The sequence below is a fragment of the Zeugodacus cucurbitae genome, chromosome 5 (genome assembly GCF_028554725.1).
Source record: "Zeugodacus cucurbitae isolate PBARC_wt_2022May chromosome 5, idZeuCucr1.2, whole genome shotgun sequence".
Classification (NCBI taxonomy): Eukaryota; Metazoa; Arthropoda; class Insecta; order Diptera; family Tephritidae; genus Zeugodacus; species Zeugodacus cucurbitae.
In genome coordinates this window covers 44713497-44736544 of record NC_071670.1, presented here as the reverse complement: position 1 = coordinate 44736544, position 23048 = coordinate 44713497, and the positions used below count along the sequence as shown (strand labels likewise).

Below are 23048 nucleotides of genomic sequence, written 5' to 3'. Positions count from 1 at the left end.
GAATTACATATATATGCAATTAGTTAAAAGAAATTAATTTCAACAGACCTCACATTTATATAAATATGGTATGTACATATATCTCTTTATATACCTATATCTATGTACATATATAAAATTCTTCCGTACGTGTGTATGTCACTGAACTTCTCTTAAATGGCTGGACCGATTTGAATGAAATTTTTTGTGTGTCTTCAAGAATAATTTGTAGTCATGATTCGGTCCAATTTAAATAGTGCTTTTAATTAATTTTAAAATTATAATTTTTTTGAAGTTACTGTACTGTATAGAAACCGCCTAAAGGTATATAAAATTTACATTTTATTATCTCGTTATGTTAATTTAGTGGGCAGAACTCTGCATATGCCGGAAGATCTCACTTGCACAGTTTTGTCCACTGTCCTTTGTGATACCAGTTAACTCCTAATGAATCAAAAAGATCCTTATGAATCGAAAGAACGCTTGGAATCTCTGACAAACTTCTTTATACGGCTAATGTCAATTCTAACCACTTCGCTGGGTTCTCCAAATGTGAGCTCTCAAAGTTGTTGCAACCTAAGTATGACAAAAGTTGCACAATGGTTGAGGGAAATGCTTAGATGATTCCACCACGCCTTCCTCCAAATAGCTTTGGTAACTTGCATCTGCCAGGATCCCACGTCTCTATGCATGCGTGCCTTTTGGACAATGTCTAGTAAGCACACCAATGATCGCGCCGAGATGGACCTTGCTAAGAGAAAACTGTTCAAAGGACCAATTATTTCAAGCTTGTCCGCTTTACAGTTACCAACGATTCCGCGGTGACCGGGTACCACACAAATCGGATAGAAAAATAGCTAGAAGCTATCGATAAAGATGTTTGAGATTCCTAGAGAGCATAGGGCGAACTGTTATCGATTTCAATGCTAGTATTGCCATTCTGCTGTCGGAGTGAATGCATACCTCTCTAAAGGAGGCAACCCTATGGCGCAGTGTGTCCACTGCTATCTTAATCGGAGCGACCTCTGCTTGAAAGACACTGGAGTGGACTGGTAGCCTAAAGTTGGTGTTGATGGAGAGCTTTCGACAGAAAACTCTCCCTCCAATCCACCCTTCGCACATAGCCCTAGTAAGTACCTGCGTAGAGAAGAAATCGCTAGGGGTCGCTTTCGCGTTGCAGTGATCCAAGTAATCAGGGATGTAATCGAACCGACGTCTCTGAGTCTGAGAGCGATTTTTGCCGCAATTCACCTGCCGGAAATATCGACAGGAAAGTCAACTGGGAGTATATACTTAGTATTGAGAGATAGGAGAAGTACTGAATTTGAGAATAAGACAGTTAAGGTTTATTTTCCTGTAGTTAATGTTTCCTTTACGTTTTGTAATATCTAATATACTTACGGAAATCAAATTTGTATTCGATGGGAAGCTATCATATAGAATTTATTAAAACCCAGAAACCACAAAGTTAAAGTTACAAAAAAAAAAGATATCACCAAAATATGTGAAAGCTCGTCATTCCCGACGCATAAAGTAGTAAAATACGAACAAACTGTAGATACTCGATTTATAATTCGTCTCGTAATTGTTGCTTCCGTTGTTCTGCTGGAATGTGCGCTTTGAGTTTTCGCCAGAAATTCATACGATCGCCATAAATATTACGTTCCATTTGTAGAACCGTAAATTCTTCAGGTGCCTTGTGGCCCAAACGTGCATAATTGACAGGATAACCCGTGACGGGTTCCCAGCGAGTTAAGTTAGAATCTGCAGGCGTTGGATTACTGTGAATATTAAATATGTTTAATAAAGGTTATAAAAGGAGCTGTTTACCACTCAAGACCCACCCATATACAGCGAAGTTTACCCACATTTGCAGTATGGCCTCACGCAACTCAATGTCGTTCTCGGTGGGAGGTGAGCTTACGAACTGTCTAAAATTTAACTGAAAGAGAAATTGCAGTTCATCACCATGGCTGGCACCTAGAAATTAGTGGGTCCTCCAAATGATTTTAAGGAACTACATCAATTATACGAGATGTTTTTACCTAAGAAATCGTCACTGTCACCGAAAATTTCGGAGTAACTAGAGGCGCTACGGTGTTCGAAGACGTATACGTAAAAGGGCGGTAACTGATTTGAGTTCTGAGCTTCTACCCGCTGCTTAATGTACTCGTCGATACCAGCTACAAACCATCCGTCAGATAAAAGCTGCCGGAAAGTAATACATTAAAATGGGATCGAATTGGGGAACTTTTGACCTCTGGCCTCACTTACGTCTGTAAAATTTTGATGATTGTTTTTGTCATGGTTATGCCCTTCTTTGAAGTAAAACTGCTCTATTTTATGTGTGATCTCCTCTTGTACTTCCTGTGTGTGATGGTCGTATTGCAGTTCAATTGGTAGAATTTTTTGAAATTGATGCTTATAATCAGTCAAGAGACCAGGTATAGTAAGTACAGGCGCAGTTTTCAGTAAACCCTCTTCCGAGGTAATACCAATCATAAGTGGCAAGGAGAAACCATGTGGCATACCGCCATCACGTGGTAAAACGGTAAGGAATGCACCCTCATGTGGAGGCTCAACGACGGGTTGAAATGGTACCATGGGGTCAAAGTCCCATTCCTAAAGAATGTTACATACAAAGATATATCATAACAGCTGTACTTATCACAAACATTCGTAAAACTCACGAAAAAATCATAGAGTCTAGCAACGATATCGCTGGCTTCTTTAGTGCGTAAGCAACGCAATATGGCTTGCCAATTTCCATCAGGATTACAGCCAACCATTTGTGCGAGCTTCCGTGCACGCTTTGCGGGTGTACCTTTATGCTCTGGCTGCGCCCAAGGATTGTAATATGAACCAGACTGAACAATAGCTTTGTGGAAGAGTCCTGTAGACGCATAAAATTCCGTTGTATAATATTTAGGGTTAAGATTTTTCATCTAAATATATTGTATACTACCTTCCGACAGACTCGTTACCAATTGATATGTAACACTAGCGCCACCTGCACTAACGCCGAAAATCGTTACACTATTCGGATCACCACCGAAAGCGGCAATATTATTGTGTATCCAACGTAAAATCTCCGTCTGATCTTTTAAACCGAAATTGCCGGGGCAATCCAAAGTCTCAGTGCTTAGGAAACCGAGTGGACCCAATCGATAGTTGCCGGAAATCAAAATTATATCGTGATCTAGTAAATAATCTGGCCCATAGAAGCTGCATATGCCTGAGCCGCTCATAAAACCACCACCATGAATATTAACCATAACCGGTAAGGGTTTCGATGTTCGCGGTTTCTTCGAAGTCAAGCAACAATAAAAATAAGGATTTGTTTGATTATATGTATTGAGTCAAAACTAAACCAACCTCTGGCGTGTAGACATTGATATAAAGACAGTCTTCACTGCCGACGAGTTCTATTTGGCGTGTGAATGGATCGCGATGTATGCATGGCGGTGAATCTCTTATCGCAAGACGCTCACCAGACCAAGAACCATACGGTACTGGTGGCTAGGTAAACAAAAAAGAATATATCAGTAAATACAAAGCTCAACGGAGAGTTATATGTCAAATAAACTCTATTTAAATTATCTGATTTTTGATTGCAATTAGTTCTATTTGGTTAGGAAGTAAGTAAGGAATTGAAAAAAGATGGATATGTATGCAGATCTAGACCTCCAGACGTATTTTGTATCCTTCTATCCAAGTCGGATCGGAGAGATAATTTTGTTTCTTTCACAACGTATTTAGTGCCACGAAAGTGATTAACGAAAAACGAGCGTAATCACAATATCTTTGTAACTTCAATTGTGGCAGTATGTCATGACAACACATATGTATATTATAATAGCGATCTTCGAAAATCCTTTATTGCATACACTTCAAACAACGTCATTTCAAAGATCACTCTCACTCACTTTAAACCTCAAATCGCCCACAGGAGGCAGAGCATACGGCACGCCCATAAAGGCGCGTATATTTCGCCCTTTATGTGAGGTCCAGTGACGCCCTACCAGCACACCCCCATGTGGTAATTGGACTTTTAAGACCTCAGATATACGGGCAGTGGTGAAATCACTCCAGGCGAGTATAAGTAGTATAGTAGCAAACAATAAATCTTTCAAAGCCATTGTTGAGCAATCAATATATCTCTTAATTTTCAATTAATAAATAATAACGACACACTAAACTATTAAACGTTTCACTTTGGTGGTCGGATAACGACTGACACTTCTTGGGCTATTGCAATAAATATATATTTGCCAAATTAGTCGTCAGTTGATGTCACTTAGTGAGCCGTGTGCTCAGTAATTACCCTGTAGGGAGAATTCAAAGTAAGTCAACATAGAATTTTAGCAAATTAGCGCCTTCTAAGAAGATCACTTCGGATGTTTTGAAGTGTGGACTTTACAGTAAATGTTGACAATTGAAAAAAGTGGGTCATTAACTAAATACAGCGTCTTAGAATATTTATCTACATGGATCTATTGATCCCACTAGTTTTTATACTCTCGCAACAAAAGTTGCTAAAGAGAGTATTATAGTTTTGTCCACATAACGGTTGTTTGTAAGTCCTAAAACTAAACGAGTTAGATATAGGGTTATATATATCAAAACGATCAGGGTGACGAGTAAAGTTCAAATCCGGATGTCTGTCTGTCCGTCCGTCCGTCTGTCCGTCTGTCCGTCTGTCCGTCTGTCCGTCCGTGCAAGCTGTAACTTGAGTAAAAATTGAGATATCTTAATGAAACTTCGAACACGTGTTCCTTGGCACCATAAAAAGGTCAAGTTCGAAGATGGGCGGAATCGGACCACCGCCACGCCCACAAAATGGCGATAACCAAAAACACATAAAGAGCTATAACTAAGCCAAAAATAAAGCTATGAAAATAAAATTTGGAACATAGGATCGCATTAGGGAGGGGCACATTCGAATGTAATTTTTTTGGAAAAGTGGGCGTGATCCCGCCTCCAAATAGGTTTGGAGGTTTGTATATATCATGCAAACCAATAAAGCTATATAAACCAAACTTTCTGCAGTCGTTTCTTTTAGCCGTTACCTTATACAGTCCAAAACTGAAAGAAATTGGATAATAACCACGCCCACCTCCCATACAAAGGTTAGCTTGAAAATGACTAAAAGTGCGTTAACTCACTAACGAGAAACGTCAGAAACGCCAAATTTTACATTAGAAATGGCAGAAGGAAGCTTCACTGAGATTTTTTTACAAAATGGAAAATGGGCGTGGCGTCGCCCACTTATGGGTTAAAAACCAAATCTCAAGAACTACTCGACAGATTTCAATGAAATTCGGTATATAATATTTTCTTGACACCCTGATGACACGTGTGGAAAATAGATTAAATCGGTTCACAACCACGGCAACTTCCCATGTAACACAATTTTGAATCCTTCTGATTCGTTGACTTTATAATGTATACATAGGGAACCGATAAAGATAGCGAAATAAAACTTTACACAAAGACTGTATTTGAGCTGTGACATCACTTGTGGAAAAATTGTCAAAATCGAACCATGACTTTCCAAGGCCCCTGATATCAAACATGTGAAACTCAGTGCCTAAGGGTAATTTTTCACCGAAAATATAGGTAAATCTATAAATAAATTGCGAGAGTATAAAATGTTCGGTTGCACCCGAACTTAGCCTTTCCTTACTTGTTCTGTTAAGTTTCATATCATCTCGCTCCGTTCTAGCAGGGATATATTGAAAAAAAGAAATCAACGGGACTAGTCGACTTTATCGTAGGTATATCTGGATTATATTTCTTAGACGCTTATGTATTTGGGGAATATAATTAAATTCAACTTATTTGAGACTAAATTTTTTGTGTACTATAATAGACTTTCTCAGCGGGGTATTTCATCTAACCAACTTATAGATGTTAACTTACTTATTTACATATTAAGGTACAAAAATGTTCTCAGCGAATTGTTGTTAGCTGCCTAAGTGTGGTGAGGCACTAGAGTTCGACCGATAAATCGGCCTTCTTGGTCGATTCTTAGCCGATTATTTTTACCTTTTTTTAAATGTCACTTAAATTTATGTTTTGTTTTTTACTTTATTGATTTCTTGAATGCATAAAATGTTAATTCTTCTGTTCACATTTTAAAACAGCGTTTCATTCATATTTGACTGAACGAATAATTGCTCGCGATAATATTATAAAGTTTAGTATAAGGAAATTCATTATTTTTGCATTTGAACCCCACATTGCTATTGGGAAAAAACTGGGAGAGTCTATTTTTAAAAGTTTCTATTGAGGGGAATTTTTCACAGAAACCTCGTTTGTCATAGACACGAACAGTTAATAATCACTTGGTGCCTAGTCTTGACTATAAGGTGGATGCAAAAGAACCTCCCAAACAAGCTCCCTAAGCTTCTACTGAGTCTCCCTGATGGAATACAACTCTTCTTCTATTAGCTGACCGCTTCTGGAGAATTTCTTCCTTGAGCTCGGTCCCATTGCTGACAGCACAAGTTCGAATTAAGTTTGACCGTAGGTGGGTAACTCAATAGATCGTTGTCATTATACTTATGTATAATATTTATGGTCTTTGATATATACAAAAGTTTACCTAAGTACAATACAGCTATTGAAAATTGTGTGAACCCTGTTTAGTCCAAACAAATACTTTTCTGCATTACTCTCCGAAGAGTAATAGAGAAGTTATGCCGAGAAAAACAACCGCCCCAATCTCATCAATCATCACTCTCTTTGCACAACAGAGAATAAGTGGAGAACCCAAAAGGAATCATTATAAAATAAGTCAATATTTTACATGTTCACAAACACTGCATTTAAATTAATTACACAAAACACAATTAACTAAACATTGTTCACACACACACACCCACTTATAGATATCTAATATAAATACCCACACCCTTATTTACCTATATTTATCTAAATATATTATATTCAATATAAAACGAAAGTTATAAAGTTCACAATAAAAAGTAAAATGTTTCTTTGAATGGAATCGGCCTCATGGTCGTAATACCCCCACAACCATTTTCATCTTTCCTAGTTTTAATTACTTCACTAAATAAAAATTTATTTTGTTTATTTATATTTATTATCTCCATGAAGATAGTTGTTGGTGTAATATTTCCGTTATGTATTGTAAAGTCTTACGGCATCAACTTACGGAAATCAAAATTTTTCTCTATGGGAAGCTATCATATACATACATAGAATTTATTAAATACCCGAAACCATAAAGTTAAAGTTACAAAAAAAAAAAAAAATATCACCAAAATATGTGAAAAGCTCGTCATTCCCGACGCATAAAGTAGTAAAATACGAACAAACTGTAGATACTCGATTTATAATTCGTCTCGTAATTGTTGCTTCCGTTGTTCGGCTGGAATGTGAGCTTTGAGTTGTCGCCAGAAATTCATACGATCGCTATAATTCATTTCACGTTCCATTTGTAGCACAGTAAATTCTTCGGGTATCTTGTGACCCAAACGTGCATAATTGAAAGGATAGCCTGTGACGGGCTCCCAGCGTGTTAAGTTAGAATCTGCAGGCGTTGGATTACTATGGATATTAATTGAATAATTTAATAAATATTATAAAAAAGAGCTTTTAACCACTCAAGACCCACCCCTCTCTAGCAAAGTTAACCCACATTTGCAATATGGCCTCACGCAATTTAATATCGTTTTCGGTGGGTGATGAACTTACGAATAAATAACGGTCGATGGGAAAGAGGTATGGTAGTTCATCGACATGACTGACACCTAGGAAATATTGGAACTTTCAAAATGATTGAACGAAAGTAGATTTTAAAAGGAGAGATTTTTACCAAAGTATTTGTCTATCTTTCCGAATAGTTCGGATAAACTCGAGGGAATGCGGTGGTCGAACATGTATACATAAAATGGCGGTAACTGATTTGAGCGCTGAGCTTCTACCCGTTGTTTAATGTACTCGTCGATGCCGGCAATAAACCAAGCATCAGAGAAAAGCTGCCAGAGGGAAATAAATTATAATGGATCTAATTAGAATGTTTGTGCTCTGGCCTCACTTACATTAGTCAAATTTTGATGATTGTTTATGTCATAGTTATGACCCTCTTTGAAGTAAAACTGCTCTATTTTATGTGTGATCTCCTCTTGTACTTCCGGTGCATGATGGTCGTATTGCTGTTGAATTGGTAGAATCTTTTTAATTTGGTTCTTATAATCAGTCAAGAGACCAGGTATATTGAGTATGGCCACACTTTTCACTAAACCCTCATCCGACGTCATACCAATTATAAGCGGTAAGGAGAAACCATGTGGCATATCGCCATCACGTGGTAAAACAGTAAGAAATGCACCCTCATGAGGAGGCTCAACAACGGGTTGAAATGGTACCACGGGGTCAAAGTCCCATTCCTAAAAGATATAGGACATAATAGCATAAGCGGATTTTGTTGAAGTTCATACTATAAGCTGTAGTGAAACTCACATAAAACTCATAGAGTGTAGCAACGATATCGCTGGCTTCTTTGTTGCGTAAGCAGCGCAGTATGGCTTGCCAATTTTCCTCGGGATTACAGCCAACCAATTGTGCAACCTTCCGTGCACGCTTTGCCGGTACACCTTTATGCTCAGGCTGCACACCGCCATTGTAGTACACACCAGACTGCACTATGGCTTTGTGGACGAGTCCTGTAGACACACATAGAATACCACTGTAGAATATATGAAGCACAGTAACTTTTTCTAAATTATATATTACCTTTCGACAGGCTCGTTACCAATTGATATGTAACACTAGCGCCACCAGCACTATTACCAAAAATAGTTACACTGTTCGGATCACCACCGAATGCGGCAATATTATTGTGTACCCAACGTAAACCCTCCGTCTGATCTTTTAAACCAAAATTGCCGGGACAATCCAAAGTCTCGGTGCTTAGGAAACCGAGTGGACCCAATCGATAGTTGCCGATAACCAATATTATATCGTGATCTAATAAATAATCTGGCTCATAGTAGCTGCATATGCCTGAGCCGCTAATAAAACCACCTCCATGAATATAAAACATAACCGGTAAGGGTTTCGATGTTCGCGGTTTCTTCGAAGCCAAACCATAATGGAAATGAGGATTTGTGCTGATTATACGTATTACGTCAAGATTAAACCTACCTCTGGCGTATAGACATTGAGATAAAGACAGTCTTCACTGCCGATGATTTCTGTTTGACGTGTGAATGGATCGCGTTGTATGCATGGCGGTGAATCTCTTATCGCTAGACGCTCGCCAGACCAAGAGCCATACGGTACTGGTGGCTATGCGAATACAAAATAAAAAGATATATATGGAATAGCAGTAAATAAGGAAGGGGATAGCGAGGTATATGCCGGAAAATGTAAAGGAAATACTTAAAGGTTCTAACTTTATTCTAGTAATCTTGAAGGCTCAGAATAATATGCGTGCTAATATTTTTGAAATTTTGCTCGGTTTATATCGTTTGCGCTTTATTATCTAAAATATTTGTTTTTTTTCATTATTTTTTATGAGATGTGGACAGTTCTAAAGCCTGCCTATCCCTGTACAGAGCGCTGCATTTTAAAAATTGACGAAAAAATAAAAGGTTTTTCTTTATTATGGATCATATAGATTATTAGATGCCATAGGCAATACAGTGCAAAATTGGTGGTTTGGAAACATTAATGAAGAGTCACATATTTTTTTCACACATCACGATTATATATATCATCTGATAATTTTATATTTGCATACACTTTAGGCAAACACTATTTCAAAGAACACTCTCACTCACTTTAAATCTCAAATTGCCCACAGGCGGCAGCGCATAAGGCACACCTAGAAAGGCACGTACATTACGTCCTTTATGTGAGGTCCAGTGACGCCCTACCAGCACACCGCCATGTGGTAATTGCACTTTTAAGACCTCAGATATACGGGCAGTGGTGAATATATACAAATCACTACAAGCGAGTAGAAAAAATATAGCAAACACTAAATAGTTCAAAGCCATTGTCGGTATAACTATATTTCTAAATTTTCAATTATAAGGATCCACTAAATAAAACCTTTCTATCACTTTGGTGGTCGGACAACGACTGACACTTGGACTTGGTCTACTGAAATATAAAAGTATTTTTATTATTGCCTAAGGGTCTATTCTCTAGTTGTAACTTGGTGACATTTTTTAAGTACAGCTTATTTTAACTTTGATTTATGGTAACGTATAAAAAAAGAGTAGTAGCTGATCTTAATAATGCATTAAATATAATGCCCAATGTTGGTAGTCTGAAAATGTTGTATGAAATGAATTTGAAAGCAAGGTGCCCTTGGTGCTTTATGATAACCAACAGCAATAAAAGATAAATTTTTAATGCATTTAAATATAGTAAAATGCAAATAAATGCCTCATCTTAATGTACACCAATTAAGAAGAGCAACTTGAGAGCATTTTACATGTCAGCTGTTAATCTCTGATCCTACAATGAATTATTTTTATTATCAACTGTATGTACATGTTACTTAAATAAATGTTTGCCATGATAATAACTGTAATATATATTTGTTATTTGATGAGCTTTCTTCTAAAGTTTTCTAAATTGTTGTTACAAGGTAATAATTACAACAGAGCTAACAATAATGTTTTTTTGGGACCCAAAGGCAAAAAATCGTTTTTTAAAAGGGTTCGTTTAACCCTGGACTAATCTCTTAAGTAAAAGGTTTTCCAAAAGAAACGCTACAGAAGTAACTGATAGGGACAGCTAACGACGCCATGCTTTTTTCCGCTCTTTTGACATTTCTCTTCAGTAAGGTTTGTCATTTAATGATGAAAAGATATACGATCCAACGAGTTGAAATTATTAAAATTTACTACCAAAATTCGGAGTCAATGGCCTCAATTTTAAGAGCGCTACGTCAAATTTATTGTCGTCATAATCGTCCTGTTAGATCAACAATTGAGCGTCTAGTGGAAAAATTTGAATCCACAGGCATAGTACAAAATGTTCCCGTGCCAGTGAGACAAAGAAGTGCCTATAGTGTCGAAAATCGCTAGCGCATCAATTGAGGAATTCCCATATCAGTCTCTCACGCGTTGGGCATCTCTGTGACGTCGTTGTGGCGAATTTTGCGAAAAGATTTTGGCCTACGTCCTTACAAGATCAAATTGACGCAAGAACTGCAGCCGCTTGAGCGCCAGAATCGTCGTATGCTCGTGAATTGGAGTGAGCAACAACTTGAAAATGATCGGAATTTTCATCGAAAAATCATCTTCAGCAATGGGGCTCATTTCTGGCTGAATGGCTTCGTCAATAAGCAAAATTTGCGTTTAGGTCAAGCAACAATCCACACGTACTCCATGAGTCAACATTGCATCCCGAAAAGATTACGCGTTGGTGCGGTTTATAGGCCGGCGGCGACATTAGGTTGTACTTCTTCCAAGATGACCAAGACCGTTGACATTACTGTGAATGGGAATCGCTACCACTGAATGATAACCGAATATTTTTGGACCGATTTGGATGATATGGATTTGGACAATATGTGGTTCCATATGTGGATGGTGCCACAAGCCACCCAGCGAATGTTATCGAACATGAAATTGCAGCAGTATTGGCCGATTTATGTTTGAAAACCGTCGAAAATTAAGTTCAACGTCTGGAGCGTGCCCGTGGTGGCCATGCAAAAGAAATCGAGTACTATACATAATGGCATCGAATGTACTTTCACAAGAATAAAGTTTTTCAGTGATATCCCAAACCGTTTTTGTTTTATTAACTTGTGTAGCGCTCCTATTGAAAAACCCTTTAGTTACTGAACTTTATAAAATCAACCCAATTTATCAGGAATTGATTGATTATTTTTCGATGCCGTGGGTTCGTCACACATTACAACTCTAAAGTAAAACCCCGCGGATATTACAACCGCCCCCAAAATATTTATGGTGAAAAAAACACGAGAAATGTATACAACAAAAACTAACAAACTTTACTATTGGTTTACAAAATTAAAAAAAAAAGTTATTAATCTCTTTTATACACAAGTATATATACATAATATTATCTTTATCAATTTCGAAATTATGTTCTTCGAAGCTTTTATGCTATTATATTTACATTTACTTATTAAAATTTATTTCTTAGTAATCTCGCAAACTCTCAACCTCACAATTCATCCTTCCGTGTGACCTTGCGCTCCTCGGCTGGAATATGTGCTTTAAGTTTATGCCAAAAATCAACGCGATCGCCATATATGTCACGTTCCATTTGTAGAATGGTGAACTCCTCGGGTGTTTTGTGTCCCAAGCGCGCATAGTTTACCGGATAACCAGTTGTTGGGTCCCAGTGTGTTAGTTGTGAGTTCGCCGGAGTGGGATTGCTGTTTCATGACGTGTGATAGAGTTTAAATATGTTTATTGAATTTCAGTTGATAAAAATTATAATACTAAGGTATATGTATGAGTGATAGCTGTATGGAGTTTAAAGAAAGCACCCAAGCCGATATATGGAAGTGAAAGCCGAGAACACAAACTACTTAAAACGGAAGAAACATCTTCATAATTTCCCGACAGTCTTCTATGTAGAAAAGCTGATTGATCTAACGGAACTTTCAATAATCACGGAACATATTTTAGGTAGGTGGTACAAAGAGCTACTCGTGATCAACATATCGACAAGAGCAACTCGATCGGTTTGATTTAGTAGCAGAGAAAGTATTTTAAGTTAGACAGTCAGCAATGAAGAATGATATTTAGTAATGATCAGGGAGGGCCGGTAAGACACTAATGACACTAATAAGATGTCGAAGTAATATTGACCTTAAACAATAGCGAACGGTAGAAGCAGATGAGGAAAATCGCATTTCAATGAGTATTTATCAATTCATTAAGCGATATAACGTATGATTTTATACACGATTGCTGTCAATGTATAGAACCATTGCGACTATATAGTACAAATGTATCCTGACAACTTCTAAAAACCCACAACCAGCAGACTTACCCTTCTTTCGCAAAATTAACCCACATATTGAGCATAGCTTCGCGCAGATCTCTATCAGATTTTGTGGGGGAAGCACTGACAAATAACTCTTGAGCTACGGGGAATAGATATTGTAGCTCTTCAGCGTGACAAGCACCTAAAGATAAATTAAAATTTAATTTTTGAAAATTTACAGAATTTCTTTGAAGAAGCATGTCTTCACAACACACGATTACCATAATAATCCTCTCTGCCGCCTTTAAAGAGTTCAGAGAAACTCGCAGGGCTGCGATGTTCGAAGAGATACACATAAAAGGGAGGCATTTTTAGAGATTTTTCAGCCACAAGGCGTTGGCGTATATACTCATCGATCCCCGCAATAAACCAGCCATCTGAGATGAGCTAAGAAATAAGAGAATATTAGAAGGGCGAATGCTTTTATTCAAAAGAATAGACTTACATCAGTTATATTTTGGTAATTATATTTATCATAGTTGTGACCCTCCTTGAAGTAGAATTCGACAATTTTACGCGTAATCTCTTCACGCACTTCTGGTGCATGATGATCGTATTGCAGTTCAATCGGTAGTATCGTATCAAAATTTTGCTTATAGTCATCCAAAAGACCAGGCAGATTAAGCAGTGGCGCCGTCTTAAGCAGACCTTCCTCAGAGGTGGCACCAATCATAATTGGTAGCGAGAAACCATGCGGTAGGTCGACTTCGCGTGGTGACACAGTGAGGAAAGCGCCCTCATGTGGTGGCTCCACAACTGGTTGATATGGCACCATGGGATCAAAGTCCCATTCCTTAGAAATACAGGTAAGAAAAAGGAGCGTTTTAATCTCGCTTTAGTTATTGTAAAGGTATGCTGATACTCACGAACAACTGGTAGACGGTGGTAACAACTTTTTCAGCACTCGCGCTACGCAAGCAGCTCAAGAGTTCCGGCCAATTTGCCTTATCATCACAGCCCACTAATTGTGCGGCTTGGCGTGTGCGCCTGGCCGAGATACCCTTGTACTGTGGTTGCGCCCAAGGATTGTAATAGGTGCCCGATTGTATAATGGCTTTGTGAAAGAGACCCTTCGAAGAGTTCGAGAGCATATGGTATGTAACACTAGCGCCACCCGCACTATTGCCGAAAATGGTTACACTCTGTGGATCTCCACCGAAAGCAGCTATATTTGCCTGTACCCAACGTAAAATCTCCACTTGATCTTTCAAACCGAAATTGCCAGGACAATCTAGCGTTTCTGTGCTTAGGAAACCGAGTGGTCCAACACGATAGTTGCCGATCACCAAAATTACGTCGCGATCGAGTAGAAATTCGGGTCCATAAAAGCTGCTAACGCCGGCACCACATTGAAAGCCACCACCATGAAAATAGATCATAACCGGTAAAGGGCTCGTTTGATTGTGTTCCTGTGTGGAATTAAGAGGTTTAGCAATATCCTATATATGAAAAATTTTTGTTAGCAACTTACCTCTGGCGTATACACATTTAGATAGAGGCAATCTTCACTACCTTCAATTTCCATATCACGCCGATAGGGATCACGTTGCATACAAATTGGCGCATCTTTTGTTACATGTTTTTCTCCAGCCCACGCACCATACGCCACAGGTGGCTGTATTAATTTTTTTTTGTAAATTTTTCACCGTTATATTAAATTATAATTTTATTGTTTGTGTGCGATTTGCGAACGGAAAGAGACGGTTTAAGCCTTTTACGGAAGCAATTGCTTACAGCGCGGGTACTAATGAAGTGGGAAGTATTGCCTAATTCATTAAGCCGGAACTTCGGTAAGTCCAAAATTAACGATCTTTTAATAGCGCTTAAACCAAAATCTCGACATCTGGTCGAAATTAAAACACGGTAAAAGATAAAAAGACTATCAGAGAAAGATTTCTCACTTCATTAATTCTTCAAATACATTGATCTATGGTTCAGAAACAACGCCACGATTTCTCTACCTCATGCTCCGTCTTTAGAAAAGATATAGTATATGCTTTTCGGAACCGTAATGTTACTAGGAAGTAAATACGAAATAAGAAGGCAGTAAAACTATTATTTATGGTATGTACCTATAGAGATTTCAATGAATATCTTCGGGTCATATTTACAGTAGTTATGGGATCAATGATATAGGACGTAATTTTTTAAAACCATAACTTGGGTAATTATATGAGGATAAGAGCTTAATATATAGATTAATAGGTTATAGTTATAGGTTGTAGGCACAAGAAAGGGAAAAAGTGTAATTAAAGAGAGATGTGGAGGGTAGATAATCTTTCTGGATTTACTTGTTACCGATGTGATAAAAGACCACTAATCGTTTTCCAAATGAGTATACTAGATTAGGAACTGCGACACATACTTAAACTCATCTCTAGAATTAGCAATATGTGATTTTGAGTTATATCGGAGGATGTATTATTCTGCCTCCATACTACTATTTCGAAAAAAAAACAGAATAAATTTCTTAGACGAAATTTAACAAAAAGTAAAAGTATTTTTTTGCCACTAAATGACTATTTCCCAAAGTAAACTTTGAACACGGCGACACATGTCGTTCAATATATACATGTGTATGTATATCTAGTATATATGTATATGTAAATTACATAATATAGGTAAGCTATCAAAAAAATGTGTCTTATTTACATAATGAACTGAGCTTATTTACATATGATTTCATTACCGTTACTGACATACTGTTTCGAAGAAAGAGTTAAAAACCTCATTAATTCATTATGCCAATAATTTTGCATAAATTAGCATAAAATACGCTTCGCAGACATCAAATCCAGAGTCAATAGATACAATTTGCGCACACGTATTTATCGATATTAACTAATGATTGTTCATTAAAATTTTGAAAAAAATTTCAGAAATTTCGTGCTGACTGAATAAATAAAAATTTGTAGAAGTTAATTAAAAAAAAAATAAAATTAAATTAAAATGTCAACAATATTCATATGTATCTGACTTAGTAACACCAGTTTTTAACTACATATTTATTTTGTTTATCGCGGTTAGAAATCGCGAAGGTATTTTATATATAATAATAAACAAATATACTTGATCTAAATTTTTCGTTATTCTTTATTGTGCTTTGAAAGTAATTTATTAACTGTAAATATTATTAATACAAATAGCTTCTCGTTTAAAGAAAAAAGTGGAACGAAGAAGGTAGAGACTGTTCAGTGTGAGATGAGAATGCAATTTATTAAATTTTTTTTTAGAAACACACTTTCGCACAGAATGGTATGTAAATTGTGTGTGGATCGCGTGTGGATCACATGTGGATTGTATATGGAATGTATTGAATTTATTAAATTTTTTAGTAATACACATTCGCATAGAATGGCATGTAAATTGTGTGTGTGGATCGCGTGTGGATCACATGTGGATTGTATATGGAATATACGGAATTTATTCAATCTTTAGTAATACACATTCGCACAGAATGGTATATAAATTGCGTGTGGATCGCGTGTGGATTGTATGTGGAATGTATGTGATACAATATTATTTTCGTAAAGAAATAAATTTTAGTTGTTGTGACACTAAAAACGGGGTTTCGCCCTGTGGAATATATTTTTATCTACAATTATTCGTTTTTGTATCAAATACACTTTGTTTAGAAAAATCGAAAAATGATTTAATATTATGAAGACTGCAATTAAGTTAAATCTACAATATATAGTTCCTATGCACATACATATATCTAGATTGCTATGGAGAAATGAATGAACTCTCCATTTCACCGCTTTATTGCGTGTTTTCGAAAGAGAAAACACTAAAACCTTATAGCGTATCCCGAAAGCCGCTTCCGCAATAACTCATTCATATTAAGGGAGTGCCTCATCACTTAAATCACAATTAATCATTTAAATTCAGTCATTACGGTAATCTGTAATGTTTGTGTTACATTTAATTAGCGCCTATGAAAATATGAAAGCTACGTGCATCGTGCCGTTTATTTTATAAGGTAAATAACATCATATAAATTACTGTATATATGTATGTATGGTAATTAAAAAAGAAATGTCGTCTTTAGAAGTATTTTTTTTTTAAGTTTTATCCAGCAAGTCTCAATGAAGTGTAAATTTCCATTAAAAGGGAAAACAAAAAGTACCGGCGCTCAATTTAAATATTGCAAAATATCAGTCGCGCTTTTTTTTTAACGGAAATGCTGAGATACCGTATTACATACATATGTACATGTGTAGATATATGTATTTATAAGTACATACCGTGATGGCTCAATAACTATTCACTATAATTTGCTCTTAGTAAACCAAGTGAATTACATTAATTGCAATGAGATGAAAAGTCAAGTCACATTTTCATGTGGGAATTCCTGCCAACATTCGCTATGATATACTATATTACGGAATTTCAACTACTTCAATCGAAAAATCTATGGAGATACGAAATATCGGAATGACAGTGCATCCCAAATTATTGCTCACATCACAATAACGCTTAAACCTTTTACTAGCTGAAAAAAATCAGCTCCCTCTACTACTGCATTCTTTACTTTTTCCCCCTTCTTCTTTTTATTGGACTTCAGAAATTATATATTTCGCTATGAGTAGAACTCAAAATGTTAGATAGACAATTGAGATTAAATCTTTTATAAAAAAAGTAATTTTTAATATTTAAGTATTAGTTTAATTAATAACTATTTTTTATTTACTATTTTTAGCAGTTTTTTAAGATTTTATAATAATAAAAGCATTCTAAAATTTTGAGAGACTTTTATTGAGAGACTTTTTATTCAATTCACTAACTGGATTTTACTTTTACGTATACACTGGTGGTCATATAATGGAACTTTTGCGCTCAAAATCAATTGTTACATTGTTTAGATTTATTACGGGAGTATAGAAAGTACTGACAGAAAATAAGAAATGCATGACCGAGAAAAAAACACTTCAGAAACAGATCAAGCAATTTTCAGTATTAGCAAGTTGAATCGTTTTATAACTTTTAGGCAATTTTTTTTGACAAAATAATAGCTCAAAAGACCAACGAAGTAGGAACATAAACTTTCAGATGTCGTTTTCATGAAAATTAACAACGAGAATGTATTACCAAAAAAACGGCATGTGTCAAAAATAAAAATTAAAATAGAAAAATCACAAGAGAGCATATCGAAACATCCTTAGAAAGTTTGGAAACACACATTTGGGGCGATGATTCCAAGTTTAACTGGTTTGGATTAAATAAAAAAACTTATTACATTTGAATTGGCGTGCCCAGAATCCGCACATTTACCTTATAGGCAACCTTTGGGCTTGACATCTGGTTTGGAAAAGAAACAAACCAAAATCTTACGGAATTATTTCAGAATGACAACGAATAATGGCAGATCATATCAACTGGACGATGTATCGTTTATTTGTAATTTTGTCTAGATGATGAAAAGCTGTGCTTGAATTAAAAGACTATCTGAAAGGCTACTAAACTAAAATAATAAGTTGTTAACAAATATTTAATTTCTAGGTGCTAATCTTTAAAATATTGACAACAACTTGAAGTGTCCTTAATTAGTTGACCAAGTCAAAATAATCATATATGATTAATTGTATGCCGTACAATGCTATGAATTAATTGTTTTTGTTAAATTTTCAATACATCTGTGCCTTAATAGATAATAAATTAAATAACTTACGTTTAAAAAAATATTTCCTATCTAACTATATATATATCTAACTCTTAAATTGGCAATACAAGTCAAGTTTTATACAAATTACCTTCCATAACTCGGAAGTTTCTCTAATTCGAACTTTTTTTGTGGATTATGGCGATTCGAGTTAGGGAAGTTTAACAGTATACCAATGTTTCAAAGTAAAAATGAGTGTCCCTAATTATGTGACCTCCAGTGTATGTACATTTTTTTTTTACAAGAGAGCATTAAAGCCAGTGAGCAAAAACAGCCGATATGACGATGGCTTGCCTTGAACTTGAAACGAAATGTGCATTTACTTAATTATTGATAATACAGTTGAACTTCTGTAACTCGAATCACTATAATCCACAAAAAAAAAAAAAAATCGAGTTAGAGAGACTTCCGAATTATGAAACGAAATTTGTATGAATTTTGACTTTGTTTGCCAATTCAAAAGTTGAAGTTATGGAGAATTACGAGTAATTGAAGTTCGAGTTATGGAAGTTCAACTGTACTTTCGCTTTTTTCATACAGTCATGTTAAAAATTAAATAAGATAACTTCAACGGCGTACATTTATACTATGGACTCTGGTATAACAGATTATCAGTACGTTCAAGAGCAGTTATTGTAAAAAAAGTACTGAAATAAACAAAAAAAAAAAACTGCGAAAAGCATTCACCCCTCAGATATCAAGGTTGAATCTCGTTATTTTTTGCTGTTGTTGAAAAAAAAAATCAGTTAAAAGTCTAACAACCGTTTAAATGTGATTTTAAATTAAAGACAAATTTATATTTATTCATTTTAATACAACTAAAAGTCATTAGAAAATGTAGCATTTAATTTATATTTTCAGAACTTGCATTGATAGTGCATATTGGAACACGTTTTTAATTCGATTTCAATGCATCTGAAGAAGAATTGAGTAAAATTCGGTTTTGTTAATTTTCAAATACATATATATATATACACATATATACATGTATATAGTGATCTTTTATGGAAATTTTCAATTTCGAAACGGTGCTGGCGATAGCAAAAAGAATATATGTCCGATCGAAAAAAAACCAAAGTGATCTAGCCTCAGTATTAAATTATCTTCTATTGAACTAAAAAAGTTGGACAAAAGCATTATTTAAACTACTTGTTTTGCAACTTAAAGTCAATTTTTATACTCTCGCAACAAAAGTTGCTAAGAGAGTATTATAGTTTTGTTCACATAACGGTTGTTTGTAACACTCAAAACTAAACGAATTAGATATAGGGTTATATATACCAAAGTGATCAGGGTGAAGAGTGGAGTTCAAATCCGAATGTCTGTCTGTCCGTCCGTCCGTCCGTCTGTGCAAGCTGTAACTTGAGTAAAAATTAAGATATCTTGATGAAACTTGGCACACTTATTTCTTGGCACCATAGGTAGTTGCTCTCGATAATGAGCATAATCGGACCACTGCCACGCCCACAAAATGGCGAAAACCGCAAACACATAAAAAGCCATAACTAAGCCATAAATAAAGCTATGGAAATAAAATTTGGTATGAAGGATCGCACTATGAAGGGGCATATTTGGATGTAATATTTTTGGGGAAGTGGGCGTGGCCCCGCACCCTACTAAGTTTTTTGTACATATCTCGCAAACCAATAGAGCTATATAAACCAAACTTTCTGCAGTCGTTTTTTTTAGCCACTTCCTAATACAGTCCAAAAATGAAAGAAATCGGATCATAACCACGCTCACCTCCAATACAAAAGTTAGCTTGAAAATTACTAAAAGTGGGTTAACTCACTAACGAAAAACGTCAGAAACACTAAATCACATAAGAAATGGCAGATGAAGGCTGCACTCAAATTTTTTTACAAAATGGAAAATGGGCGTGGCGTCGCCCACTTATGGGTCAAAAACCATATCTCAGGAACTACTCGACCGATTTCAATGAAACTTGGTTTGTAATAGTTTCCTTACATCCCAATGATATGTTGTGAAAATAGGCCAAATCGCTTTACAACCACGCCTACTTCCTATATACCAGAACTTTGAAGACAATCTGAATCGTTTACTTTACAATATATAAAGTAAGTACTAGTGAAGATATCGGTGCAGAACTTTGCACAAATACTATGTTAATAGTGTGGCAGCCACATTCTAAAAATCGCCGAAATCGGACCATGGGTTTTTAAGGCCCCATATATTGAACATGAGGACCTCGGACCTTCTAACCTAATATTAAGGTTTCCAACTTTCAATGGACTTTATACAATATATATGACGAATATGTGGGTCAAATTGTGTATTATATAATATTAATTAAGTTAAATAAATAAATTGCGAGAGTATAAAATGTTCGGTTACACCCGAACTTAGCCCTTCCTTACTTTTTTTTTTCTTAAAAAAGTGAATTTTTTTTTCAAACTTCGAAAAAAATTGAAATTTTATAACTTCTTCGGTATTTTTTTAGTTCATAAAGAAAAGAAACTTATAAAAATTAAAAAAAAAAAATTGGTTCGACTGTTTCAGATGCAACGCACGACCTCCATCACCGGCACCGATTTACAAGTGCAGACTCCAGGCGCTCCAGAAAAATACTTACAACTTTGAAAAAATTTAAATATTTTTTAATAATAAATATTATTTTTTAAGCCTTAAATATAGTACACTATCGTCTTAAAATTTCGTATACAGCAATCATTTCCTTTTCTTTCAAAAAAAAAAATTGCTAAAAAAACGCTTTTTTTCGCCTTCTTAAGCAGACTGCTGTCTTAAATCTAAGCTTCTGCGGAGATTTACAAGCATCAACAAGAAATTCAAGTGTTTATTGTATGTATGACTGTCCGTCCATATTCTCATACGTCAGTATATGCAAATGAGGGCCACCCTAAAAGCACATACACGTGCCGATCAATTTCTCACTAGGCCGTATTTTTGCACATGCCCGTTTTTGTTGTTGCAACAATGTAAATTGAAGCAACACAGGTTTTCGGCAATCGAAAACGTAAATTTGTATGTACATATATTGGTAGTTGATAATAAAAAAAGATATATGCTAATTTTTGCTGTTAACATTTTATTGAGAGCATCCTCTAATTAAATATTAGCTCGTTAAACTAATTTAAGCACTTCGCGATTGCGCAAATTCATTCAACCTAACAATTAACAAACTATTTAAATAAAAAAAAACTAAAAAATGTTGTAAATATTATGATTGTTGTTGGTGTACCGTTTACATAATCTTTCTCACTGCAATGAGCTAGCAGAAGGTATGTCCCCGACTCTTGTTGAAGGTGCTCTGAAAATATATTTTTTTTTTTTCGCAGACGGTTATTATAAAGCGCTGTCAAGCGTAACAGTAATAACACCACGACAACAACACAACAACAACAATTACGCTCTGCAGTTCAATGATTGAAGCTTCCGAAAAAACTGGATTTGCGAATTTCTAGCAATATTTTATTGCGCAAAAAATTCACAAAAACAAAACAAAAAAAAAAAGAAAACAATATTTCACCAACTCATTAGCATTTGGAAATCGGCGTAAAAGTTTCCACGCAAAATTTGCATGCAACTTTCGTTTTAATTAAACAATTAATTAGTTTATTTGTTTGTTTTTTTTTTCATTTCAAACGCTCTTTTCATTTCACTATCGCACACAAACAAACACACGCGCGCGTGCGCTGAGACACACCTTGAAGCGCAGCTCGCCCATCGGCGGCAGCGCATACGGCACACCCATAAAGGCGCGTATATGGCGGCCACTATGGGAGGTCCGATGGCGCCCAACAAGGACTCCGCCATGCGACAGCTCCACTTTCAACACATCCGCCGTTCGCGCCGCGCTCGTATCCAGACGAAGACAGAGCGTAAACAGAAATAACGCGACGGTTAAAGACGTCGTAAGACCGCGTAAAGCGTTGTAGCGTGTGACACTTTGTTGCTGCGTTCGCAACTTTTTTGCCAATTGACGATCGTTTGTATTCGACATTTCTGCGCGTACTGAACCGATCGAGATGAATGCTGTTGATTTTAAGCACTTCTCAAGTTTGGCTAAAATCACTACAAAGACAATAAGCGAAGCTTGGCTCGAGAATGTGTGTGTGCGTGTGTGTGTAAGCTTATACTCGTGTTCGGTTTGGGATAAGATAAGCGTGATTTTTTTGGTTCATATTATTCTTTTTGTAAGGTGACCAGATTTAGGGATTGTTCGGGAGTGTTGGTGTTAGTGGTTTTTAGGTTGGAATAACCGGTTCAAACGATCTGAACTTATATTAAGTGGTTAGTGGTAGTCAGAGACACGAAAAAAATGAGAATTTTCAGTAATTTTGTTTCCTATTTATTCATTTTTTTTTTATAAAAGTAATAATATGGCATTATTACACAATGTTTTCACTTGAGGTCA

General features: G+C 36.0%; 1 protein-coding gene across 1 annotated transcript; it reads right to left on the bottom strand.

Annotated features, from left to right (window-relative positions):
• Nucleotides 1–1396: 1396 nt before the first annotated feature.
• LOC105213722 (uncharacterized) lies at nt 1397–22652 on the bottom strand. The gene is made up of 15 exons (XM_011186757.3): nt 22338–22652; nt 14462–14605; nt 13857–14399; nt 13436–13783; nt 13212–13377; nt 12997–13132; nt 12163–12373; nt 9792–10034; nt 9154–9297; nt 8743–9082; nt 2670–2872; nt 2254–2601; nt 2025–2187; nt 1824–1959; nt 1397–1760 (listed from the first exon to the last, which is right to left on the bottom strand). The coding sequence occupies exons 1-15, from the start codon at nt 22632–22634 to the stop codon at nt 1547–1549; spliced, it is 3636 nt and encodes a 1211-aa protein (XP_011185059.2). The 5' UTR covers nt 22635–22652; the 3' UTR covers nt 1397–1546.
• Between the last annotated feature and the right edge of the window lie 396 nt (nt 22653–23048).

Bases quoted from the DNA above. Each gene is read 5' to 3' on its own strand.
- LOC105213722 (XM_011186757.3), bottom strand. From the start codon at position 22,634: ATGTCGAATACAAACGATCGTCAATTGGCAAAAAAGTTGCGAACGCAG. The intron at 13,378-13,435 runs GTAAGTCTATTC...CTTATTTCTTAG, and splicing joins ATTACCAAAATATAACTGAT to CTCATCTCAGATGGCTGGTT. The intron at 2,873-8,742 runs GTAATATATAAT...ATGCGTCTACAG, and splicing joins GGTAACGAGCCTGTCGAAAG to GACTCTTCCACAAAGCTATT.